At 38.3% G+C, this 23446-nt stretch overlaps 1 protein-coding gene across 6 annotated transcripts in view; it reads left to right on the top strand.

Moving 5' to 3' along the window:
* Positions 1 to 23446, top strand: part of CDKAL1 (CDK5 regulatory subunit associated protein 1 like 1) — a 654793-nt gene that overhangs the window by 457429 nt on the left and 173918 nt on the right. For all 6 annotated transcript variants that reach the window (XM_033434817.1, XM_033434820.2, XM_049716364.1 and 3 more), the window contains one exon: positions 22494 to 22674. In XM_033434817.1, coding sequence (XP_033290708.1) covers positions 22494 to 22674 — 181 coding nt within the window. The remainder of the gene's footprint in view (positions 1 to 22493; positions 22675 to 23446) is intronic.

The following is a 23446-nucleotide window of genomic DNA, read 5'->3' as shown; positions in this document are numbered from 1 at the left end:
CATCATAGAATTAAAAATTATTATTCAAGGCTGCCTGGGAAACATGACTTACGTTCAGAAGGAAATAGCTTTGTGTAGGAGGCCTGTTGTCAGACTGCACAGACGCTGTCTTGGACCTTTAGGTGTGATGAGATGGCCGTTGGCTGTGTTTTACCACCTGGGGTTTCTTCATTTACTTTTTTGATCGGAAATTGATTTGTTAAAGCTGTTTGCTAAAGGGATTGCTTGCTGTAATTGGAGCTACATGCGTAGACTGAAGTGGACTGTAGATTCTAGTGCTGTCACACTTTGTTTCTGTTGATTTCAGCAGATTCTACATTAGGAGGTGGCAGTCTGGGGCTCTGTGTCCCTTGTCATGCCCACAATCCTCTGCAGTTTTGCCCTGTGTCCTCCCCCACCACCTCCAGTCCATGTTATTCCTGATTTCATGTTCTCTAAGGCCCATAATCCCATTTATTCCACCACCCCTCCCTTTCCCACCCTTCTCCCTTGTATTAAGCCTGGCACTGTCGGCCACATCACTGTTCACCTCCACCGGTGACTGGAAGTGCTGCACAGCCCTCCGGTATATTCTGATTCTATTTGTTTGGCCCCTTGGTTGTAGGTAGTCAGTTATCGTAGGTTGGATTGAATCAAATTGTCTTCAAATCAGGCTTTCATCTGGTAGATCTTACCACCCCAATGCCTATCTGATAGACACTTACACCCTCTGTTTATGTTGGTGCTCACAGACAAAAAGTTTTGGTGGTCTAAGATCACAGCACAAAAACCTTTGGCACAGACTGTGGTTCCTGAGAATTGTTCAGTTTAGCAGGTTTGAGAGGCGGCAGTTAGTGTTCAAATCCTGATTCCTCTCCTCCTGCAGATACTTTGCCTCTCGGAACCTCTGTAAAGTAATTATATCACCTCTTCTTTCTCAGAGGGGTGTTTTGATGTCGGTGAAGTAACACAGAGAAAGGAGCATTAGCATGTGACCCGTTGTGGGTCCTTAGAGCCGTTAGTTGGATCTGAATTATATGGAAGACAGAGATACTTCGGGTTCTGTGCCAGGCTATGAACTGTCCAGGACTTGAAATCAAGCACCGCCACAGTTATCTAAATATTCCTCAGATTCTTTTGCCAAAAATTTTGCAATCAGTGCTACTTTCTAGACCTTGCATGGTTTGGGACGTGATGTGAAGTGTTAAAAATTAACAAGATTGTTTGTTTTCTCACTGCTTCTCTGAGCCAAGGGCTAGTTCTGTCTGCTAATGTTTCTGGTCTCATGGGGGCCTATCTCTCCTCATTTTGGCGCCGCTGAAAATGTGTGTGATAAAATCTGAGCTTTCATGAATACCTTTTTGCTGGCTACTGGCACAGATATGCTATCTTGTGAGGATTTTTTCCCCTACATTTCTTTTCCTTGGCTAAAAGGATAAGTACCTGAGCAAAGCACTAGGAGTCAGAAAACATAATCCCAGACGCGCTCTCCTGTTAACTCGCTCCGTGACCATGGACAAGTGACCTCATCCTCAGTGTCCTTGTTTTTTAATGTGAAAGTAGTAATCGAATAACTGAGGAATGACTGAGTAGATAACGTTAGGTGGGTATTTTTGTTATGTAGTAGTTGTGGGCTCATCAGAGGGCACTCGTGCTTCTAGATGAGAGTCTCAGTCAAGCCACCCCGTGATGACACCTCGTAGTTATTGTTTCTGAGAAAGGAGGCCTGTGGGAATAATTGTATCTGGCACTATTTGATACTCACTGCCCACCGTCGCTGGGTGGCAGATTGTCATTTAAAATCACAGACTCTGAAATCAGATCCGGACTCTGTTGCTTATTGCTGGATGGCGTGAGGCAGGAGACTTAATATCTCTGTGCTTCTGCTGCCACATCTATGAAGTGGAGAAAATACTACCTTTCTCGGTAACTGCTTTGAGGATTAAATGAGTCAATATATGCAAAGCACTTAAAAGAATGCCTGGCACCCGGTAAGTGTTCAGTAAGGTTCAGAGAGGCTGGTGTCAGAAAATGCCACAAGATCAGCCTGGTATTGAGCTAGTTCGTTTGTGACTAGTTATGTCTGCTGCCCTAACGATGACTTGGGAGATCTTTGTAGTATCCTGGTGTTCCCTCACGTAGTGGCTTTGTTCTCGGTTTTTGGAACGTCTCTTGGTTTAGGATCAGCTGCCATCAGCATCAAAGCAACACCCAGCAGCCCAGCACTGCTGAACCAGGGGTGTGAGCAGGCTGCCTCCAGAGAGCTGCTGTGGCTGGAGCTGAACTGGGTTACTCACTGTCGGGAAGGGCCCCAGGCTGTCCTAAGGATTGGAGAAGCGTGTCTTAGGTGGTGCTGCGTGACCGTGGAAGGCTGGGGAACAACCACTGCTGACAGACCAGCCAGGCGTGGCGTGAGATGGGATGGAATTGCCTGTTTGGAGGCAGAGATTTGGGCCAAACGGGGGATCCAAAAGGCAGCGCCATAAAAAGTAACAGGCCCTTCCCATAAAAGCTGCAGCGTTTAAGGAACAGACACATTTCATGTGATTTCTGTATGGAAAGGGCTCTCGGCCACTTGCTGCCTCTCTGCCATCGCAGCCCTCATAGACGTTGACTATCAAGAACCCTGCCGAGAACATACCATCCAGTTGATAAACGGTTTTTGAGTGATGGAACTTACCAACTTCAAAAATACACGAGAGCAACTGTAACATAGAATTAGAATGAAAACTCCTCTTCTGAGTCTCATAAATCTTGCTTCAACATCAAAGATTCCAGCTTGATCCCCGTTTCCCCAGATTTTAAACTGAAAGTTGCAAATGAACTCAGGTCATTTAAAATAAGCTTTGACCCCTTGTAAGTGTTTTAATTATTTCTAGAAATAAGAATTTAAGGTGAAACAACTGTTAGTGAACTAATACATTTTTTTAAAGTGCTCATTGGAGAATCGATGCCCTCACTGTAAGCAGGACAGATCAGCTCCAGTGGCTAGTGTCTGGGCAGCGTCTGTATAGCTTTTACTCCAAAGAGAAACATGTCACATAAAAGCCCTGTGATAGCCCCTTCTCTTCCCTTGCCAGATAGATAAGGTCAGAAGTTCACTTCTCAGACTTTGAAGTAGAATGCTGAGATTGATATTAGTCAGTACAGGGATTAATTATGAATAAAGCCTATTGCTTTGTTGAGTTTATTTATCCATCATCCCTGTCTTTCTTCCCAGTTCCCCCTTGCCCATCACCTTTAATTCAGTGGACACCTTTATTGAGCCTCAGCTATCTGTGAGCTGCTGCCTCCTTGCTGCAAGTGTAAGAAAATGAATATGACCCCATTCTAGTTCCACCAGGTGCTTATGGTTTATTACTAGGAGGCATAAGACAAGAAAACAAATGTGAAAGGTGCCAGGTGCCATCGTACTCCGGCTTTCACAGAGGTATGGAGGAGGAACCATGAAGTTGAGATGCTGAGAGAAAATCAGGAAAAATTTTGTCAGAGAGATGGATCGTGAGGGAGGAATCGTACAGATAGGTGCTAATGGATTGTGCACCAAGATTCCTCAGGGAGAAAGTATTCTGATTTGAATTGTATCAAGAAGACTTTGGTGACAATGAAAGGATTGATTAGGGCTGCGTTTTGGAGAGCATCGTATGCCCGCTGATGGCCCCCATACTCACCCTGGAGCGTCCCTGGGAGTACTTACCACAATCAGAGTCATGATTTTGTTTGGTTGTTTAAAATAGCTTCAGGTAGTGAATATTTTTGGCTTTGTGATTGCAACTGTCACAATTACTCTGTTCTTGTAGCCAAAGCAGCCATAGTCAGTATGTAAATGAATGGGTGTGGCTGAGTCCCAGTAAAGCTTGATTTATAAAAATAGGCAATGGCTAATTTTGGCCCATGAGCCATAGTTTGCCAACCTTTGATCTGATTTTGAGAGTAAACTGAATTTAAACAAAACAGAACATGAGTTCCACTAATAAGGGATAAAGAAAGTAATTGTGAATAATACTACTGTGTTTTGATTTGGTGGCATTTGGCATGCTCTCTCTCTGTATTTTTCCAGTATTATCTACGATGCTACTATACAGCTTGCATTTTAGGATGGTATAGACTTGAAATGTGATATCGGTGAGTACCATTTCTTGATGATAATGACACTTCCATTAAAAGTAAAGATTTGCCTAATTTCTTAATTACATTGGACTGGATTTTAGAGTCAACCACCTTACGACCATACCATTTTATAAATTATTCTTCCTGAGACCTGATGTTTAGTCACCTTCCAATTATGTTTTCCTATTAAAGAATGCTATGATCTGGGTTTGAGTCACTAAAATTTCAAGTGATTTTTTTTTCAAAGTTTAATTTTAAAGGATTTAAGCAACTTGCCCAACTTTGTAGTTTTTGCCCTGTCCTGATATTCATTTAATTGGTTCTGCTAATATGAATGCCCTTTCAAATATGAAAAAATAAAGCAAGAGGGAAACGTTGATTATTTCAGTAATTGGATTTTCTCTTGAATAAAATTATTTCACCCACTTTATCTTTCTGACTGAAGGGATGGGGGTGGTTGACCAATTTTCTTTCATATTATAGTCAGAAGCAGACAGAGGTATGGTCTGTTCCAGGGTATCAGAATAGCATATTGGGTTTGGTTGTAATTAATTACCGATGCTGAATATACTCTGGCCACTGCTTTCGTTCCTAAATCTAAATTTCCACTGTGTGCAAAATAATTCCATCCAGGAAGAATTCTAATTACTTTAGTAATTATCATCTTATCTCTAAATGGAATTCAGACATGTGCTGCGGTTTATGAATGTTAGAAATGTTTCATTTCCTTTTCACCTTGAGTAACAGAAAAATACACATTACGGAATCTGGCTTCATTGAACCTTATAATTCATGTCACCATAGAAACGGAAAAACTCATATAAGAATTGTGTTAACAGTACCATAGATAGTCAATACCTTCACTTTAACTGGCAATATCATAAATGATTTTAATAACAGATGTGTAAAACTTCTGTGAAATTTAATATGGTTCCTTTTAAATATTATAACAATATTATCCAGTTTGCTTACTTTTAATTTTTAAAGCAGTATCTTTGGTCTTATGGAAGGCTTTGTGCCTATTCTAACATGTTTGCTGTGGAAAGCAAGCATGGTGTTACAGGATAAAAAACTTACTTAACATAGTACTTATTTAGTTTTTAGTTAACAGTGATGATTCATTTGATTTTTGCTTGAAGCCAAACTGTATATTCTGGATTTAAACCAGGTTTAGCAATGTAATGGATGACACGAAATTCTTTGGCGTCATCTCCATCTGCTTGGCCCCCTGTCTTTTTTTTTTTTTTTTTTTGTCCTGTTTGACAGCCACGTTTCTTTCTGAGTTTCAGAAACACTTTTCCCCATGTACTTGATCAGTTTTATCACAGATATTTAAGTCTTTTTTTACCATTTTATTTTGTTTGTTTTCAGTTTTAATATTTTTAATTGAAATATAGTTGACTTACAAGGTTGTATTAATTTCTGCTATACAGCAAAGTGATTCAGTTATACATACATTCTTTTTTTATATTCTTTTCCATTATGATTTATCATAGGATACTGAATATAGTTCCCTGTGCTCTACAGTAGGGCCTTGTTATTATCCATTCTCTATGTAATAGCTTACATCTGCTCACCCCAACCTCCCACTCCATCCCTCCCCCAACCCATTTTTTTTACGATTTTAAATCCCGATTTCTCAGAATTTCCAGAAATTTGAAAGCTTTAGCAAATCATTTGTCATTTTACCCATGTTCCTTCCTTGTCTGAAACATACTACTTTTTTACTTCAAAAAAGTAAAATTGTGCCAAATTTAAACAAAAAACCATCTGAATTTTTTTAAGCTTATTAAAAGATTTTATTACTTTCAAAGAGAAGGAATAATTTAAAAAGCTAATTGCTACTAATTTTTTCTCAGTGGGACCTTGAAAGGCTGTCTTTGTTTATAAATGTCACTTAAATTACGCTGTGAATTACATATTAACATGCAGATTCTGGCTACTACTGAAAGCAGTTTCTTCAAGCAAGTAGGTTAATCTGCTCTCTAAAGGTCAGAAATGTTATACGTCCTGCTTTGAAAAAGACCACAGCTATTTATTTGTAGGAATACATTTATATTCTTATTGTATTCACGTTCCAAAAAAGAGGGCTGACGTTTTTCTAAACCATTTATTTCTAATTTTATTCTCAGAGAATGTGGTCTGTATAAACGTGATCTCATTAAGGTAGTAGAATACTGATTATTTTGATTTAGGTCCTATTAGGAAGAAAAACTTTGCAAGCTTTTGCTACCAGAGGATATTTAGAATTCAAACCCAAACCTTTCAAGCAGATCAGTGCTATTTCCACTACTCTACCCTGGTGATTATGGAGACATTTAAAACCTGAATGGCAGAGGAGCTTCAAGATGGCCGAAGAGTAAGACGCGGAGATCACCTTCCTCCCCAACAAATACATCAGAAATACATCTACATGTGGAACAACTCCTACAGATCACCTACTGAACGCTGGCAGAAGACCTCAGACCTCCCAAAAGGCAAGAAACTCCCCCACGTACCTGGGTAGGGCAAAAGAAAAAAAGAATAAACAGAGACAAAAGAATTAGGGACGAGACCTGCACCAGTGGGAGGGAGCCGTGAAGGAGGAAAGGTTTCCGCACACTAGGAAGCCCCTTCGCGGGCGGAGACTGCGGGTGGCGGAGGGGGAAGCTTCGGGGCCACGGTGGAGAGCACAACAACAGAGGTGCGGACGGCAAAGCGGAGAGATTTCTGCAAAGAGGATCGGTGCCGACCGGCACTCACCAGCCCGAGAGGCTTGTCTGCTCACCCGCAGGGGTGGGTGGGGGCTGGGAGCTGAGGCTAAGGCTTTGGAGGTCAGAAGTCAGGGAGAGGACTGGGGTTAGCGGCCTGAACACAGCCTGAAGGGGGCTAGTGCGCCACAGCTAGCGGGGAGGGAGTCCGGGAAAAGGCCTGGACCTGCTGAGAGGCAGGAGACGTTTTCTTCCCTCTTTGTTTCGCGGTGCACGAGGAGAGGGGATTCAGAGCACCGCCTAAACGAGCTCCAGAAACAGGCACGAGCCACGGCTAAAACCACGGACCCCAGAGACGGGCAAGAAACACTAAGGCTGCTGCTGCAGCCACCAAGAAGCCTGTGTGCGAGCACAGGTCACTATCCACACCCCTGTTCCAGGAGACTATGCAGCCCGCCACTGCCAGGGTCCCAGGATCCAGGGACAACTTCCCTGGGAGAATGCACAGCGTGCCTCAGGCTGGTGCACTGTCACGCCAGCCTCTGCCACCGCAGGTTTGCCCCACATCCGTACCCCTTCCTCCCCCCGGCCTGAGTGAGCCAGAGCCCCCGAATCAGCTGCTCCTTTAACCCCGTCCTGTCTGAGAGAAGAACAGACGCCCTCAGGCGACCTACACGCAGAGGCGGGTCCAAATCCAAAGCTGAACCCCGGGAGCTGTGCAAACAAAGAAGAGAAAGGGAAATCTCTCCCAGCAGCCTCAGGAGCAGCGGATTAAATCTCCACAATCAACTAGATGTACCCTGCATCTGTGGAATACATGAACAGACAACGAATCATCCCAAACTGAGGCGGTGGACTTTGGGAGCAACAATATATATATATATATGTTTCCTTTTTTCTCTTTTCCCGTGTGGATGACAGGGTGTTGGTGCTCCGACTGCGTGTCAGGCCTGCGCCTCTGAGGTGGGAGAGCCGAGTTCAGGACAACTGGACAACCAGAGACCTCCTGGCCCCAGGTAATAGCAATCGGCGAGCGCTCTCCCAGAGATCTCCATCTCAACACTAAGACCCTGCTCCACTCAACGACTGGCAAGCTCAGTGCTGGACACCCTATGCCAAACAATTAGCAAGACAGGAACACAGCCCCACCCATCAGCAGAAAGGCTGCCTAAAATCATACGAAGTTCACAGACACCCCAAAACACACTACCAGACACGGTCCTGCCCACCAGAAAGACTAGAACCAGGCTCATCCACCAAAACACAGGAACCAGTCCCCTCCACCAGGAAGCCTACCCAACCCACCAAACCAACCTTAGCCCATGGGGACAGACAACGAAAACAATGGAAACTACAAACCTGCAGCCTGTGAAAAGGAGACCCCAAACACAGTAAGTTAAGCAAAATGAGAAGACAGAGAAACACACAGCAGATGAAGGAGCAAGATAAAAACCCACCAGACCTAACAAATGAAGAGGAAATAGGCAGTCTACCTGAAAAAGAATTCAGAATAATGATAGTAAAGATGATCCAAAATCTTGGAAATAGAATGAAGAAAATACAAGAAACGTTTAACAAGGACCTAAAAGAACTAAAGAGCACAGAAGGAGAGATGAACAACACAATAAATGAAATTAAAAATTGTATAGAAGGGATCAATAGCAGAATAACTGAGGCAGTAGAACAGATAAGTACCTGGAAGATAAAATAATGGAAATAACTACTGGAGAGCAGAGTAAAGAAAAAAGAATGAAAAGAATTGAGGACAGTGTCAAACACTTCTGGGACAACATTAAATGCACCAGCACGAATTATAGGGGTCCCAGAAGAAAAAGAGAAGAAGAAAGGGACTGAGAAAGTATTTGAAGAGATTATAGTTGAAAACTTACCTAATATGGGAAAGAAAACAGTTAATCAAGTCCAGGAAGGGCAGAGAGTCCTATACAGGATAAATCCAAGGAGAAACATGCCAAGACACATATTAATCAAATTATCAAAAATTAAATTCAAAGAAAAAATATTAAAAGCAGCAAGGGAAAAACAACAAATAACATACAATGGAATCCCCATAAGGGTAACAGCTGATCTTTCAGCAGAAACTCTGAAAGGCAGAATGGAGTGGCAGGACATATTTAAAGTGATGAAAGGGAAAAACCTACAACCAAGATTACTCTACCCAGCAAGGATCTCATTCAGATATGATGGAGAAATTAAAACCTTTACAGACAAGCAAAAGCTAAGAGAATTCAGCACCACCAAATCAGCTTTACAACAAATGCTAAAGGAGCTTCTCTAGGCAGGAAACACAAGAAAAGGAAAAGACCTACAATAACAAATCCAAAACATTTAAGAAAATGGTAATAGGAGCATACATATCAATAATTACCTTAAGTGTAAATGGATTAAATGCTCCAACCAAAAGACATGGACTGCCTGAATGGATAGAAAAACAAGACCCGTATATATGCTGTCTACAAGAGATCCACTTAAGACCTAGGGACATATACAGACTGAAAGTGAGGAGATGGAAAAAGATATTCCATGCAAATGGAAATCAAAAGAAAGCAGGCATAGCAATTCTCATATCAGACAAAATAGACTTTAAAACAAAGACTATTACAAGAGACAAAGAAAGACACTGTATAATGATTAAGGGATCAATCCGAGAAGAAGATATAACAATTGTAAATATCTATGCACCCAACATAGGAGCACCTCAATACGTAAGGCAAATACTAACAGCCATAAAAGGGGAAATCAACAGTAACACAATCATAGTAGGGGACTTTAACACCCCACTTTCACCAATGGACAGATCATCCAAAATGAAAATCAGTAAGGAAACACAAGCTTTCAATGATATATTAAACAAGATGCACTTAATTGATATTTATAGGACATTCCATCCAAACACAATAGAATACACTTTCTTCTCAAGTGTTCATGGAACATTCTCCAGGACAGATCATATCTTGGGTCACAAATCAAACCTTGGTACATTGAAGAAAATTGAAATCATATCAAGTATGTTTTCCAACCACAACAGTATGAGACTAGATATCAATTATAAGGAAAAATCTGTAAAAAATACAAGCACGTGGAGGCTAAACAACACACTACTTAATAACCAAGAGATCACTGAAGAAATCAAAGAGGAAATCGAAAAATACCTGGAAACAAATGACAATGGAAACACGACGACCCAAAACCTATGGGATGCAGCAAAAGCAGTTCTAAGAAGGAAGTTTATAGCAATACAGACCTACCTCAAGAAACAAGAAACATCTCAAATAAACAACCTAACCTTACAACTAAAGCAATTAGAGAAGGAAGTACAAAAAATACCCCCAAAGTTAGCAGAATGAGACAAATCATAAAGATAAGATCAGAAATAAATGAAAAATAAATGAAGGAAACAATAGCAGAGATCAACAGAACTAAAATCTGGTTCTTTGAGAAGATAAACAAAATTGATAAACCATTAGCTAGACTCCTCAAGAAAAAAAGGGGGAAGACTCAAATCAATAGAATTAGAAATGAAAAAGGAGAAGTAACAAGTGACACTGCAGAAATACAAAGGATCATGAGAGATGACCACAAGCAACTATATGCCAATAAAATGGACCACCTGGAAGAAATGGACAAATTCTTAGAAAAGCACAACCTTCTGAGGCTGAACCAGGAAGAAATAGAAAATATAAACAGAACAATCACAAGCAGTGAAATTGAAACTGTGATTAAAAATCTTCCAAGAAACAAAAGCCCAGGACCAGATGCCTTCACAGGCGAATTCTATCAAACATTTAGAGAAGAGCTAACACCTATCCTTCTCAAACTCTTCCAAAATATAGCAGAGGGAGGAAGACTCCCAAACTCATTCTACGAGGCCACCATCACCCTGATACCAAAACCAGACAAAGATGTCACAAAGAAAGAAAATTACAGGCCAATATCACTGATGAACATAGATGCAAATATCTTCAACAAAATACTAACAAACAGAATCCAACAGCACGTTAAAAGGATCATACACCAGGATCAAGTGGGGTTTATCCCAGGAATGCAAGGATTCTTCAATATGTGTAAATCAATCAATGTGATACACCACATTAACAAATTGAAGGAGAAAAATCATAAGATCATCTCAGTAAATGCAGAGAAAGCTTTTGACAAAATTCAACACCGATTTATGATAAAAACCTTCCAGAAAGTAGGCATAGGGGGAACTTTCCTCAACTTAATAAAGGCCATATATGACAAACCCACAGCCAACATCGTCCTCAATGGGGAAACACTGAAACCATTTCCACTAAGATCAGGAACAAAACAAGGTTGTCCACTCTCCCCACTATTATTTAACATTGTTTTGGAAGTTTTAGCCACAGCAGTCAGAGAAGAACAAGAAATAAAAGGAATCCATATCGGAAAAGAAGAAGTAAAGCTGTCACTGTTTGCAGATGACATGATACTATACATAGAGAATACTAAAGATGCTACCAGAAAACTACTAGATCTAATCAATGAATTTGTTAAAGTACCAGGATACAAAATTAATGCACAGAAATCTCTTGCATTTGTATACACTTAGGATGAAAAATCTGAAAGTGAAATTAAGGAAACACTGCCATTTACCATTGCAACAAAAAGAATAAAATACCTAGGAATAAACCTACCTAAGGAGACAAAAGACCTGTATGCAGAAAACTATAAGACACTGATGAAAGAAATTAAAGATGATATAAGGAGATGGAGAGATACACCATGTTCTTGGATTGGAAGAATCAACGTTGTGAAAATGACTATACTACCCAAAGCAATCTACAGATTCAGTGCAATCCCTGTCAAACTACCAGTGGCATTCTTCAGAGAAGTAGAACAAAATATTTCACAGTTTGCATGGAAACACAAAAGACCCCGAATAGCCTACACAATCTTGAGAAAGACAAACGGAGCTGGAGGAATCAGGCTCCCGGACTTCAGACTATTCTACAAAGCTACAGTAATCAAGACAGTATGATACTGGCACAAAAACAGAAATATAGATCAATGGAACAGGATCGAAAACCCAGAGATAAACCCACACACATATGGTCACCTTATTATAGATAAAGAAGGCAAGAATATACAATGGAGAAAAGACAGCCTCTTCCATAAGTGGTGCTGGGAAAACTGGATAGCTACATGTAAAAGAAGGAAATTAGAACACTCCCTAACACCATACACAAAAATAAACTCAAAATGGATTAAAGACCTAAATGTAAGGCCAGACACTATCAAACTCTTAGAGGAAAACATAGGCAGAACACTCTATGACAGAAATCTCAACAAGATCCTTTTTGGCCCACCCCCTAGAGTAATGGGAATGAAAACAAAAATAAACAAATGGGACCTAATGAAACTTGAAAGCTTTTGCACAGCAAAGGGAACCATAAACAAGACAAAAAGACAACCCTCAGAATGGGAGAAAGTATTTGCAAATGAAACAACTGACAAAGGATTAATCTCCAAAATTTACAAGCAGCTCATCCAACTCAATATCAAAAAAACAAACAACCCAATCCAAAAATGGGCAGAAGACCTAAATAGACATTTCTCCAAAGAAGATATACAGATTGCCAACAAACACATGAAAGGATGCTCAACATCATGAATCATTAGAGAAATGCAAATCAAAACTACAGTGAGATATCATCTCACACTGGTCAGAATGGCCATCATCAAAAAATCTACAAACAATAAATGCTGGGGAGGGTGTGGAGAAAAGGGAACCCTTTTGCACTGTTGGTGGGAATGTAAATTGATACAGCCACTATGGAGAATGGAGGTTCCTTAAAAAACTATAAATAGGACTACCATATGACCCAGCAATCCCACTACTGGGCACATACCTTGGGAAAACCATAATTCGAAAAGAGTCATGTACCACAGTGTTCATTGCAGAACTTATTACAATAGCCAGGACATGGAAGCAACCTAAGTGTCCATCAACAGATGAATGGATAAAGAAGATGTGGCACATATATACAATGGAATATTACTCAGCCATAAAAAGAAGCAAAATTGAGTTATTTGTAGTGAGGTGGATGGACCTAGAGTCTGTCATACAGAGTGAAGTAAGTCAGAAAGAGAAAAACAAGTACCCTATGCTAACACATATATGGAATCTTAAAAAAAAAATGGTCATGAAGAACCTAGGGACAGGCTGGGAATAAAGACGCAGACCTACTAGAGAATGGACTTGAGGACATGGGGAGGGGGAAGTGTAAGCTGGGACAAAGTGAGAGAGTGGCATGGACATATATACACTACCAAATGTAAAACCGATAGCTAGTGGGAAGCAGCCACATAGCACAGGGAGATCAGCTCGGTGCTTTGTGACCACCTAAAGGGGTGGGATATGGAGGGTGGGAGGGAAAGAGATCCAAGAGGGAAGAGATATGGGTATGTACGTATATGTATAGCTGATTCACTTTGTTATAAAGCAGAAACTAACATGCCATTGTAAAGCAATTATACTCCAATAAAGATGTTATAAATAAATAAATAAAACCTAAATGGTTACCTGCTAACATTTTTTTGATCATTATCATCACTCATCAACAAATAGGTAGATGTAATCATTCCTATTTACAGGTGGCTCAGAGAGAGGAAGCAGTAATAGTACCACTAGAAAGAAATCAGATTTAAATCCCGACAGATTTGGGTCCCCATTTTCTAGCCACACTTTCACAGATTATCTTAGTTTCCTGAGCCTCAGGTCCCTCTTTCACAGAATAGGGATGACAACACATCCCTTCCTGGTCTGCTGTGAAGACCAAGTAAAGTAATGAATGTAAAGCATTTATAATAGCAGCTGGCGTACAGTACGTGCTTAATAGACGCCAGCTTGCTTTTGTGTTCCTTACGAGACTAACAGAAATGGGGAACAAGAGCACACCAGCTCCCTTGAACCTGGACTCTTCTCCTTCTGTTACACGCATAGCACCTATTTCTGCTCACATTTCTTTTGTATCTGGTAGCGTTGATAAGTGTTAGTAGAAAATTTTAGCAGGAGTGCATGATCAGAGTATAAAAGACACAAAAACAAAGTTGGCATGACATGATCAGTTTGATATTCTTCATCACAAAAAAATTAGAAGACACTGACATGGTGAAGTGGTTTATGTATAAAGTATAAGAAATTCTAAAATGCTCTAGATATGAACAATATTCCAGCTTCAGTGCCTCCTGACAAAAGTCCAAAAGTATCTAACGAAGGAATTACACCAGAACTGAGTTTGTTTCTGGAAGTCTAATTATGTTAAAAACAACTGCACAAATCAAAACTGTTCAGTATAAGTTCACAACTAAAAATAAAGTAAAACTAAATAAAACTAAAAGAATAAAGTTAAAATAGCTCAGACAAGTTTTTACTTAGAAGGTAACTTAAAAGAGCAGTTCTGTACACAGTTTTCTGTTCGTTAAGGTTTGCTCAAGTGTGTACACCAATGAGATGAGTACCTAAGTGACACAGATAAGAGATAAGACTGATCCTTCCTTTACCATTTAGTGATTCTGTGATGATTGGCAATTTCTTCCACCTTTTTGAATCTTATTTCCCTAACGGTGCGTTCCCTATTTCCCACAGGGACAAAATAGAATCTGTCTTATGTGGAGGTTGTATTAAATAAGGTGTAAGTTGTTCACATATTGCCTGGCACTTAGTATTATATAATAAATGGTAGTTGTTGTTATCATCTCTCTGACAGGGTTACAATAATAATAGCTAAAACATGTCAGGCAGTACATAGCAGGCACTGTCCTGAGCAACTAGTCTATATATTAACTCATTAGTCCTCTTATCTGTGAATACTTTTACTATTCTTATTTTATAGAAAAGGAAACTGAAGCATACTAGTGCTAAATAAGTAATTTGCCCAAGAGCATGCAGCTAGTTAGTGGCAGAGCCCCTCAGTTACACATGGGAAGAGTTTTCTCCTAGCTATCCATGTTAAAAAATTAGGGATGAACTCCCAAGCCACACCAGTCTTTCTTTGTCCTAGTGACTCATTATGGCTTTTCAACCCTTATCTAAATGTCTCAGGGCTTTTTCTGTTCTCAGCTCAGGTCCTTTAAGAATTTCTTCGTAAAATTATGAAAATAAATTTAAAGCTGCTGAAAGGTGTCTTAACTTTATTTGAAGAGGTCGTATTGTTTCTCCCTAAATTTCCTCTTCGGTGTGAACAGAATGATTGCTCATTGTCATAAATCAGGAGTTGGGAAATAAGTCCAAGTTTTCCTCCTTCTAGTCCTTCCTGATGGCAGGCTCTGAACATAATTCCCTTTCAACCTTAACCTTACCTTTTATTATCTTTGCCTTTTGCCCCTGTTTGGCCGTATTTAATTCTTGGACTATGCTTTGTCAAAAGCTTAGCTAGTAGGACTTCTTAGAATAACGTATGTTCTGGAGCAGGGGTTCCCAACCCCTGGCGGTCCTCGGCCTGTTGGGAATCGGGCCGCACAGCCGGAGGTGAGCGACGGGCGAACAGGGAAGCTTCATCTGCCACTCCCCATCGCTCGCATTACCGCCTGAACCATCCCCCCCGCCGTCCCCCGCCCCCCACCCCCATCCGTGGAAAAATTCCCTTCCATGAAACTGGTCTCTGGGGCCAAAAAGGTTGGGGACCGCTGTTATGGAGGATTGCATAACTATCTCTCTGTCTTTAGAAAGATGTTTTTTGTTCTAGTTTTGTTTCTTTCACTTTTAAGAGGGTTACTGTGGGTATAATTCAGATACCATCCAATAAGCACCCAGTGTAAGAGTATGTTTGAAGATTTTTAGTGAATGTATACATTTGTGCAAGCATCATCACAAGTCAGTTTTAGAATGCTTTGGTTATGACACAGAGTTTCCTAATGCCTGTTTGGAGTGAATCCCTGCTCCCAGGCCCAGGCAACCACTGATCAGTTTTCTGTCTCTCTGTTTTGCTTCTTGTAGAAATTTCATGTAAATGGAAGCAATAAGTAATCCTTTGTGTCTTCCTTAGGATGTTTTCAGGGTTCATCCATGTTGGTGCATGTATCATTAGTTGGTTCTTTTTTATTTGTAAGTAAATTTCCATTGTATGGGTATGTCACATTTTGTTTATCCATTCACCCGTTGATAGACACTTGGACTGTTTGCAGGTTGAAGCTATTATGAAGAATGCTGCTGTAAAAATCCACATACAAGTCCTTGTGTGGACATATGTTTTAATTTCTCTTGTGTAGATAGCTAGGAGTAGACTTTCTTAGTCACAGTAAGTGTGTATTTAACTTTTCAAACAATTGCCAAGCCATTTCCCAAAGTAACTGCACCATTTTAAAGTCCCACCTACGATGGATAAGGGTTCCAGTTTCTCAATATGCACATCGATGTCTGTTGTTCTCTAGTGTTTTTTCAGTATAGCCATTCTCCTGGGTATGTGGCATCTTACAAGGTTTTAACTTGCATTGCCCTGATTATTAACGACTTTGGGCAATGTTTTATGCACTTATTAACTATTCATATATCTTCTTTAGTTAAGTGTTAAAATCCTTTGCCCATTGTACGGTTGTGTTGTCTTCCTGTTGGTGAGACATAAGAGTTCTTAAAATATTTTGTATACAAAATATACAAATCTTTTTATCAGATATATGATATGTAAATACTTTTTCCCAGTCTATGGCTTCTCTTTTTGTTTTCTTAATGGTGTATTTTCAATAAGTCCAATTTACCAGTTTATCCATTTTTTTTTCATACATTGTGCTTTTGGTGTTGGTGTTATAGCTAAGAAATCTTTTCCTTACTCAAGTCACAAAGATTTTCTTCTGGAAGTTTAGTAATTCTAGCTCTTACATTTATATCTATGATTCATATAGAAGTACTTTTTGTGTATAATATAAGGTAAAGTAAGGGTCTAATAAGTTTTTTTTTGGGGGGGGGGGCATATGGTATCCAATTGCTCCAGCACCATTTATTGAAAACACTGTCACCTGCCCTCATTGAATTGCCTTGGCAGTTTTGTTGAAAATGAACCATAAATGTATGGGTGTATTTTTGGACTCTGTGCTGTTCCACTGATCTGTCATTATACTGCTACCACACTGTCTTAATAGTGTAGCTTTGTAGTAAGTCTTTTAAGTCAGGTTCATCCATTCCACTAACTTTGTTCTTGTTCAAAATTGTTTTGGCTATTTTAGGTCCTTTGCATTTCCGTATAAATTTAGAATCAGCTTGTCAATGTTTTCTACAGAAAAACATCCTGAAATATTTTGATAGTAGTTGCACCGAATCTTTTTTTCTTATTTATTTATTTATTTATTTATTTTATTTTTAACATCTTTATTGGAGTATAATTGCTTTACAGTGTTGTGTTAGTTTCTGCTATATAACAAAGTGAATCAGCTATACATATACATATATCCCCATATCCCCTCACTCTTGCGTCTCCCTCCCACCTTCCCTATCCCACCCCTCTTGGCAGTCACAGAGCACAGAGCTGATCTCCCTGTGCTATGTGGCTGCTTCCCACTAGCTAAATATTTTACACTTGGTAGTGTATATACGTCCATGCCACTCTCTCACTTCATCCCAGCTTCCCCTTCCCCCTCCCCGTGTCCTCAAGTCCATTCTCTACATCTGCGTCTTTATTCCTGTCCTGCCCCTGAGTTTTCTGCATGTACTAATATCACCATGGGGTTTTTATCCTTTATTCTTTTCATATGGCTTATTGCATTAATTGATATTTGCACATCATACCAACCCTTGCATTTCTGAGATTAAAAACACGGTCATGATATACAATACTTTTTATGTGTTTTGAGGCTCACTTTGCTTATCTTCTGTTAAGAATTTTTGTCTCTGAGTTCATGAGCGTTATTGGTCTGGAATTATTTCCATCTCTTTCTCTGGTTTTCATACAGGCTGCTGTTGCTGGACTTGTAAAATGAGTTTCTCATCTATTTTTGAAACAGTCTCTGGGAATTCCCTGGCAGTCCATGGTTAGGACTCGGGTCTCTCCCTGCCAGGTCCCCAGGTTCGATCCATGGTTGGGGAACTAAGATCCCGAAGCAAGCTGCATGGCCAAAAAAAAAAAAAAGGAAAGAAATAGTCTCTGTAGGATTAGTTTTATTCTGTCTTAAATGTGAAGTCGTCTGGGCCTGCATGCCTCCATTGTTTTGCGTTGTTTTCTTTGGTGACAGTATTTTGAATTACAAATTCAATTTTTGTAATAGATAAAAGGCTATGCAGATTTTCTGCTTCTTCTTCAGTTTTTATAATTTATGCCTTTCAAAGAATTTTCCTGTTTCATCTAAGTTTTTAATTTATTGGCTTAAAATTGCTTACAATATACCCTTAGTATCCTTTTAATGTTGATAACAACTGTAGTGCTGTCCCCTCCTTCATGCCTGAAGTCGGTCATTTGTGTCTTCTCTTTTCTTCTCAGTCTACTAGTAGTTTAGTAATTTTATTAATTATTTTTAAAGGTGCACCTTACTTTTATTGTTTTTTCTCTATTTTCTATTTTATTGACTTCTTCTTTTGCCTTTATTATTTCCTTTATTTTACTTTGGGTTTGATTTGCTCCTGTTTTAAAACTTCTTAAGGTGGAAGCTTAGATTATTGTTTACCTCTTTCTAACACAGACATTTAAATCTATAAATTTCTTTCTAAGCACTGATTTAGCTGCATCCCATATATTTAGATATGGTATATTTTTATTTTCATTCCATTCAAGATACTTTTTATTCCCTTTCTACTTCCAGTTTAGCTTCCATGAAATTGTGGAGTAATTGTCCTGGAATTAATCTCTGTAGGACTAAAAAATGTTTCTTTTAATCATGTGTTTTGTTTATGCCTAATAGTTTGATAGGTCTGATCCTTTCTCTGACCCTTTCTACCGCTTTCTTTCGAGGCAGATAGTGTGTGTTTTAGTCTCACTTTTTTCACATGTGGCATTTGAAGCTCATAATCTGTTGATCTAAAGAATGAAATAGAATCATCCTTTTTATATTTTTGCCAGTGAAACACCAAATTGCAAGTGAAAGTCTTGAGGTGTGTTAAAGTACAACATTTTTTGTAGTATTTCAAATACTGTATGGCGTGTATATATGTATGTATTTTTAGTCAAGGTGAATAACTAAGTATTTTAAGATATTTGGGGCTTTCTTAAATGCTGGCCTAGTGCCAGCAAATAGGTAGTACTCTACTTACGTGTCCCTGATCGATTTTCATAACTAATCATACACCTCAGTTCATATGCATAATTGGAAACTTTCTCATTAATTCCATTCCCAAGTTATTTAATGAACTCTTTTTTCAAGTAAATAGCAAGTATAAGTCAGAAAAAAATGGGTCAAGACTTCTCATATTTAAGCTAATTGGACATTTTCATTTTCATCATTCCTGCAGAATTAATACTACTATGAAAATGTAAATATAGAAGGTCTTTTAAATCTTAAAAAGACATAATACCTAGTAATTATATTTATTAGACTCACAGCTTCAATAAATTTGTGGATATGATCGTTTTTAAAAATTTTATGGGTTCGTGCCCCAGTCCGGGAAGATCCCACATGCGCTAGGCCGGTGAGCCATGGCCTCTGAGCCTGCGCGTCTGGAGCCTGTGCTCCACAACGAGAGAGGCGTGAGAGGCCCGCGTACAGCAAAAAAAAAAAAAAAAAAATTTAGTAATTTGAAAATTCATACCGTCTCAAAAAACAGCATTTACTCACAATTAGCATATTAAATATTTGGATTAATATTCTATTTTACACCCCTTAAAATTTCCTTATAGCCACTCAAATCATATGCATGCAATTAGTTTAGAATTTGGTCCACTTCAAACATTTTTGATTTTTCTTATGAACTGAAGAGAATATTTACTAATAAGCAAATTAGCAGTGTAAATATGAGATATTTTATTTGGTTCACCTAAGGAGCCCAATTATTTTGAAGAACCTAAGTAGCATGATTTGCATATACAAAATCAATGTATAGATGAGCTTCAATATTAAAGTGTAGTCTCTACTTTGAAAACATTTTTTGGGTAATCAGTTTATATTCGTATATACTTTGAAACTTAAACTGCTTTTACTTTTAAATACTAACTTAGGTCTTTCACAAATTCATAGTGTCCTATCCCCACCTCTGTTATTGGTCACCTTTTTGTGTAGATTATCAAATATATTTATACATTGAACATCCCCTTCCTTAACATTTATGATGACTATTGTAAAGGTTTGTCTTTTCTTTTTCGCTATGGACTTTAAGGCCAAAGTAAGCAGGTGTTACATAATACTGAACTCAACTACATTGGATCAAGAAGGATGTGGGGTGAGGCGGGGGGAGGATCAGTAAGGTACTTTCCTTTGGGAATACCCCATAATCTAGTGCCAAGTTCATTCCAATTCATAGCCTGGAACAATAACCTATTGTCTTTGTCGCTGCAGTGTTTCACAGGCAATTTCTCAGATTTTTTTTTCCCTAATTTCTTAGGGGAGATGGTCTCTTCTCTGTCACTTCTGCTGTGATCCATTACTTTTATTTTTAGGTGTGGATTTCTTTTGTTCAGAAATAGTTGTAAGTCAACTGTAAAAAATTGCTAATTGAAGTTATTAACATAATTCTATTTCACATGCTTTAGTTAGTCTAGAAAATAGTCTTTTTATTTACCATTTACTGTAAAAGTATATTTTTTATGGTTTTCAACAATAATTTTGATAATTATCCTTAAAAGAGAAAAAAAAATTTATAAAATGATAAAATTTTTTTAAATAATTTTTTTCCAAATATACTGTTCTATTTTTCTGTATGTATATTGTCTCATTTTCTATTTAGCATCAGATAGAAAAGTTCCAGACCTTGGAACTTCCCTTACTAATTAAAGTTCAGTCAAGTTAATAGCTGGGTGAGACTAAGCAGAAATCAAGAAAGAAATATTTTTTAAAATAAATTTGTCATTCTTTCACACAGAATATTGTAGCATACTTACGGAGAAACTCAATGGCCAAAGAGGAATGACTTCCAAGATGCTAACATATGGACCTGTTGAAAAACAAATGGAGCTTGTTACCCAGTCACTCTGATGAAAAGCTTTTAGTGCTTTATTCTTAAGTATTAAAGGGCAGCAAGAGTCACTATTTATTACGGCAGGTCTTAGTCATGAATGAAAGGGACCAAATCCAAGAACCCAGAGGAATTAGATACAGTTATAGTGAGCAAAGGAAAGATTGTGGATAAACTGTAATTGGTATCCTCAAAGAGTTAAGAAAAGATGTTGCATCTCTAAAAACAGTAAGCTGTGAAAAGGAAAACTGGAAAATGAGAAAGAGCTCTTAGAAATTTAAAATATGATAAACAATTAATTTTTTCAATAGAAGCATTGGAAGATAAACAAGTAAATCTTTCAGAAAGTGTAACAAAAGCACAAGATGGAAAATAATAGTGGAGCAGCTTAGAGGGTCAATCCTGTAGTTTCAACATTCCAAGGAGAGGAGTTGCAGAGAGAGAAAAATGATTTTAAAAATAGCATAAAATTAGACCTATAGACCATGAGCCTCCAGATTGTACCCTGTACAAATATTTCAATACTTAATCCAAGACCTCCTATCATGAAATTTAAAAACATTGAAAAAAATTAGTAGCCTAAAAGCTTTCAAAAAGATAGTGGGGCAGTTGTAAAGAAGTTTGCATCAGAGTGGATCTGGACATCTCATCTCAACCTTGCCAACTTAAAAAAAGAAAAAGGGAACAATACAAAATTCTGATGGGTAATACTTTTCATTTTGGAGGGCTATGCACCCCACACTATCAGTCAGTTGTGTGTGGATTAAGACATGTTCAGAGATGCTAAAACAATAACAACAAAATTTCCCTGCCACTCTTTTTGATGAAGCATCTGAAAGAATGCTCCAGCAGAATTAAGGAGAATAGAATAGTCAAGAATTAGGAAGACATAGGATCCAGAAAAAAAAAGGGGGGGGGGGTTGGAAAGAAAACCAAGGAACCACATTCAAGGATGATAGCTGGTTCATTATGAAAGCAGCACATACTTGAAGAAAGTTAGGATGGCATTTCCAGAGAGAAAAATGGAACTGGTAAATTATATAGTACACTGAGAGTTTAGAAAGTAGTATTGGTTTTTGATAGAACTGATGGATCTTCTGGAAAACATTTACATAGGTACATAGAATATTAAGCAATTTTTTTAAAAAAAGGCAATTATTAACTCTAGGAAAAATTAAACATGGCAAAAGAAAACTTATTGATAGTATACCAGTTGGCTGTGAAAGTGAACAATATCTCAGAATTTATACCAATGGAAATACTATTAACACTATTAATTTAACTAAAAATTGAGCAGTGATTATGTTGGAAGGGGAGGGATAGAGTAGTTTAAAGAGCTGAATCCTCATTGAAGTCTGCAAATATTGCCTAATAGTCAACAAGTCTAGAAATAGAATAAGCATCAATATTAAAATATAGAAGGATGAAGAAACATCTGAAATTTTTTAAAATGGGTATTTCCTGAGGATGATAGGGGGCCGTGTTTTCCATAAACTTTTAATATTTAGGGCATTTTAAAACTGTTTGCAAATGTCCCTTTCCTAAAAATTTAATTTTAAAGGAATAGTGGTATTTAAAATGTCAAGGAAATAGAATAATTATGGACTGTAGTCAACTTTGTACATTTTTGTTTTATTATTTTCTAGAGTTCCTGGAATAACTATTGCTACAGACATTATCTGTGGTTTTCCTGGAGAAACAGACCAAGATTTTCAAGAAACAGTGAAACTTGTTGAAGAGTACAAATTTCCAAGTCTCTTTATTAACCAGTTTTACCCAAGACCAGGAACTCCCGCTGCAAAAATGGAGCAAGTTCCAGCGCAAGTGGTAAGATACTTTTCTTGTAAGGTATTATATTTAGCCAACAGCTATAAAAATGCAGCTGTGTTGCCTGCCTTAACACAACTAGCTCATGGTATAACCAACCCTTAAGTTACGAAATATGGAATGTTTGTTCCCAGTTGGGGTCAGGGGCAGGGAGACCTTGGTACGTTAAATGACCTTAGGCAACTATAATACTACCTTTTTTTTTTCTCTTGAAGAGTGAGGTTCAGATGACACGGGGAAAATTTTTTAAGCTAATATCTAGTACTAACTGTTTATAGGATAAAGCCTTGGGTCTTTCACAGTAAGGCAAAACTTAAATATTTGTGAGCAAAGGAGGCCTCCCTGCTTCTTAAGAGATGCTTTTCATAATTTGTTACTTTCTGAGGGTCCCCTGGTTTTCCTACTTTTCCATGGGATAGATATGATGCTGTCTATTTCGGATGTGTGTTGCTTTCACAGTGAACCTCAATTTAATTTCCTCCTTACATGTTCATAGATATATTAGAATAAGATGACCTAAAATAAATGTGAAAAAGTTTGAGAGCCAGTAAAGGCAAACTGTTTCCCAGAATGCACCAGAAATTAATGACCTCAAACAAACATTTAGTTTCTAGATTCATTGGCCCAAGATGAAAAAATGTTAGTAAGCCTTAAGAGGAAGTAGAATTTTTTTCACTGAAAATGTTCTGCTTTGTTTCTGATTACCAAAACAAATTGTGTGCTACCATTAATTTTTCATAAACATAAAAAGAAATCAAATGAACTAATTACT

Source organism: Orcinus orca, chromosome 10, assembly GCF_937001465.1.
Source record: "Orcinus orca chromosome 10, mOrcOrc1.1, whole genome shotgun sequence".
Taxonomy (NCBI): domain Eukaryota; kingdom Metazoa; phylum Chordata; class Mammalia; order Artiodactyla; family Delphinidae; genus Orcinus; species Orcinus orca.
Note: the sequence above shows the minus strand (reverse complement) of the source record. Positions and strands in the feature narration are given on the sequence as shown.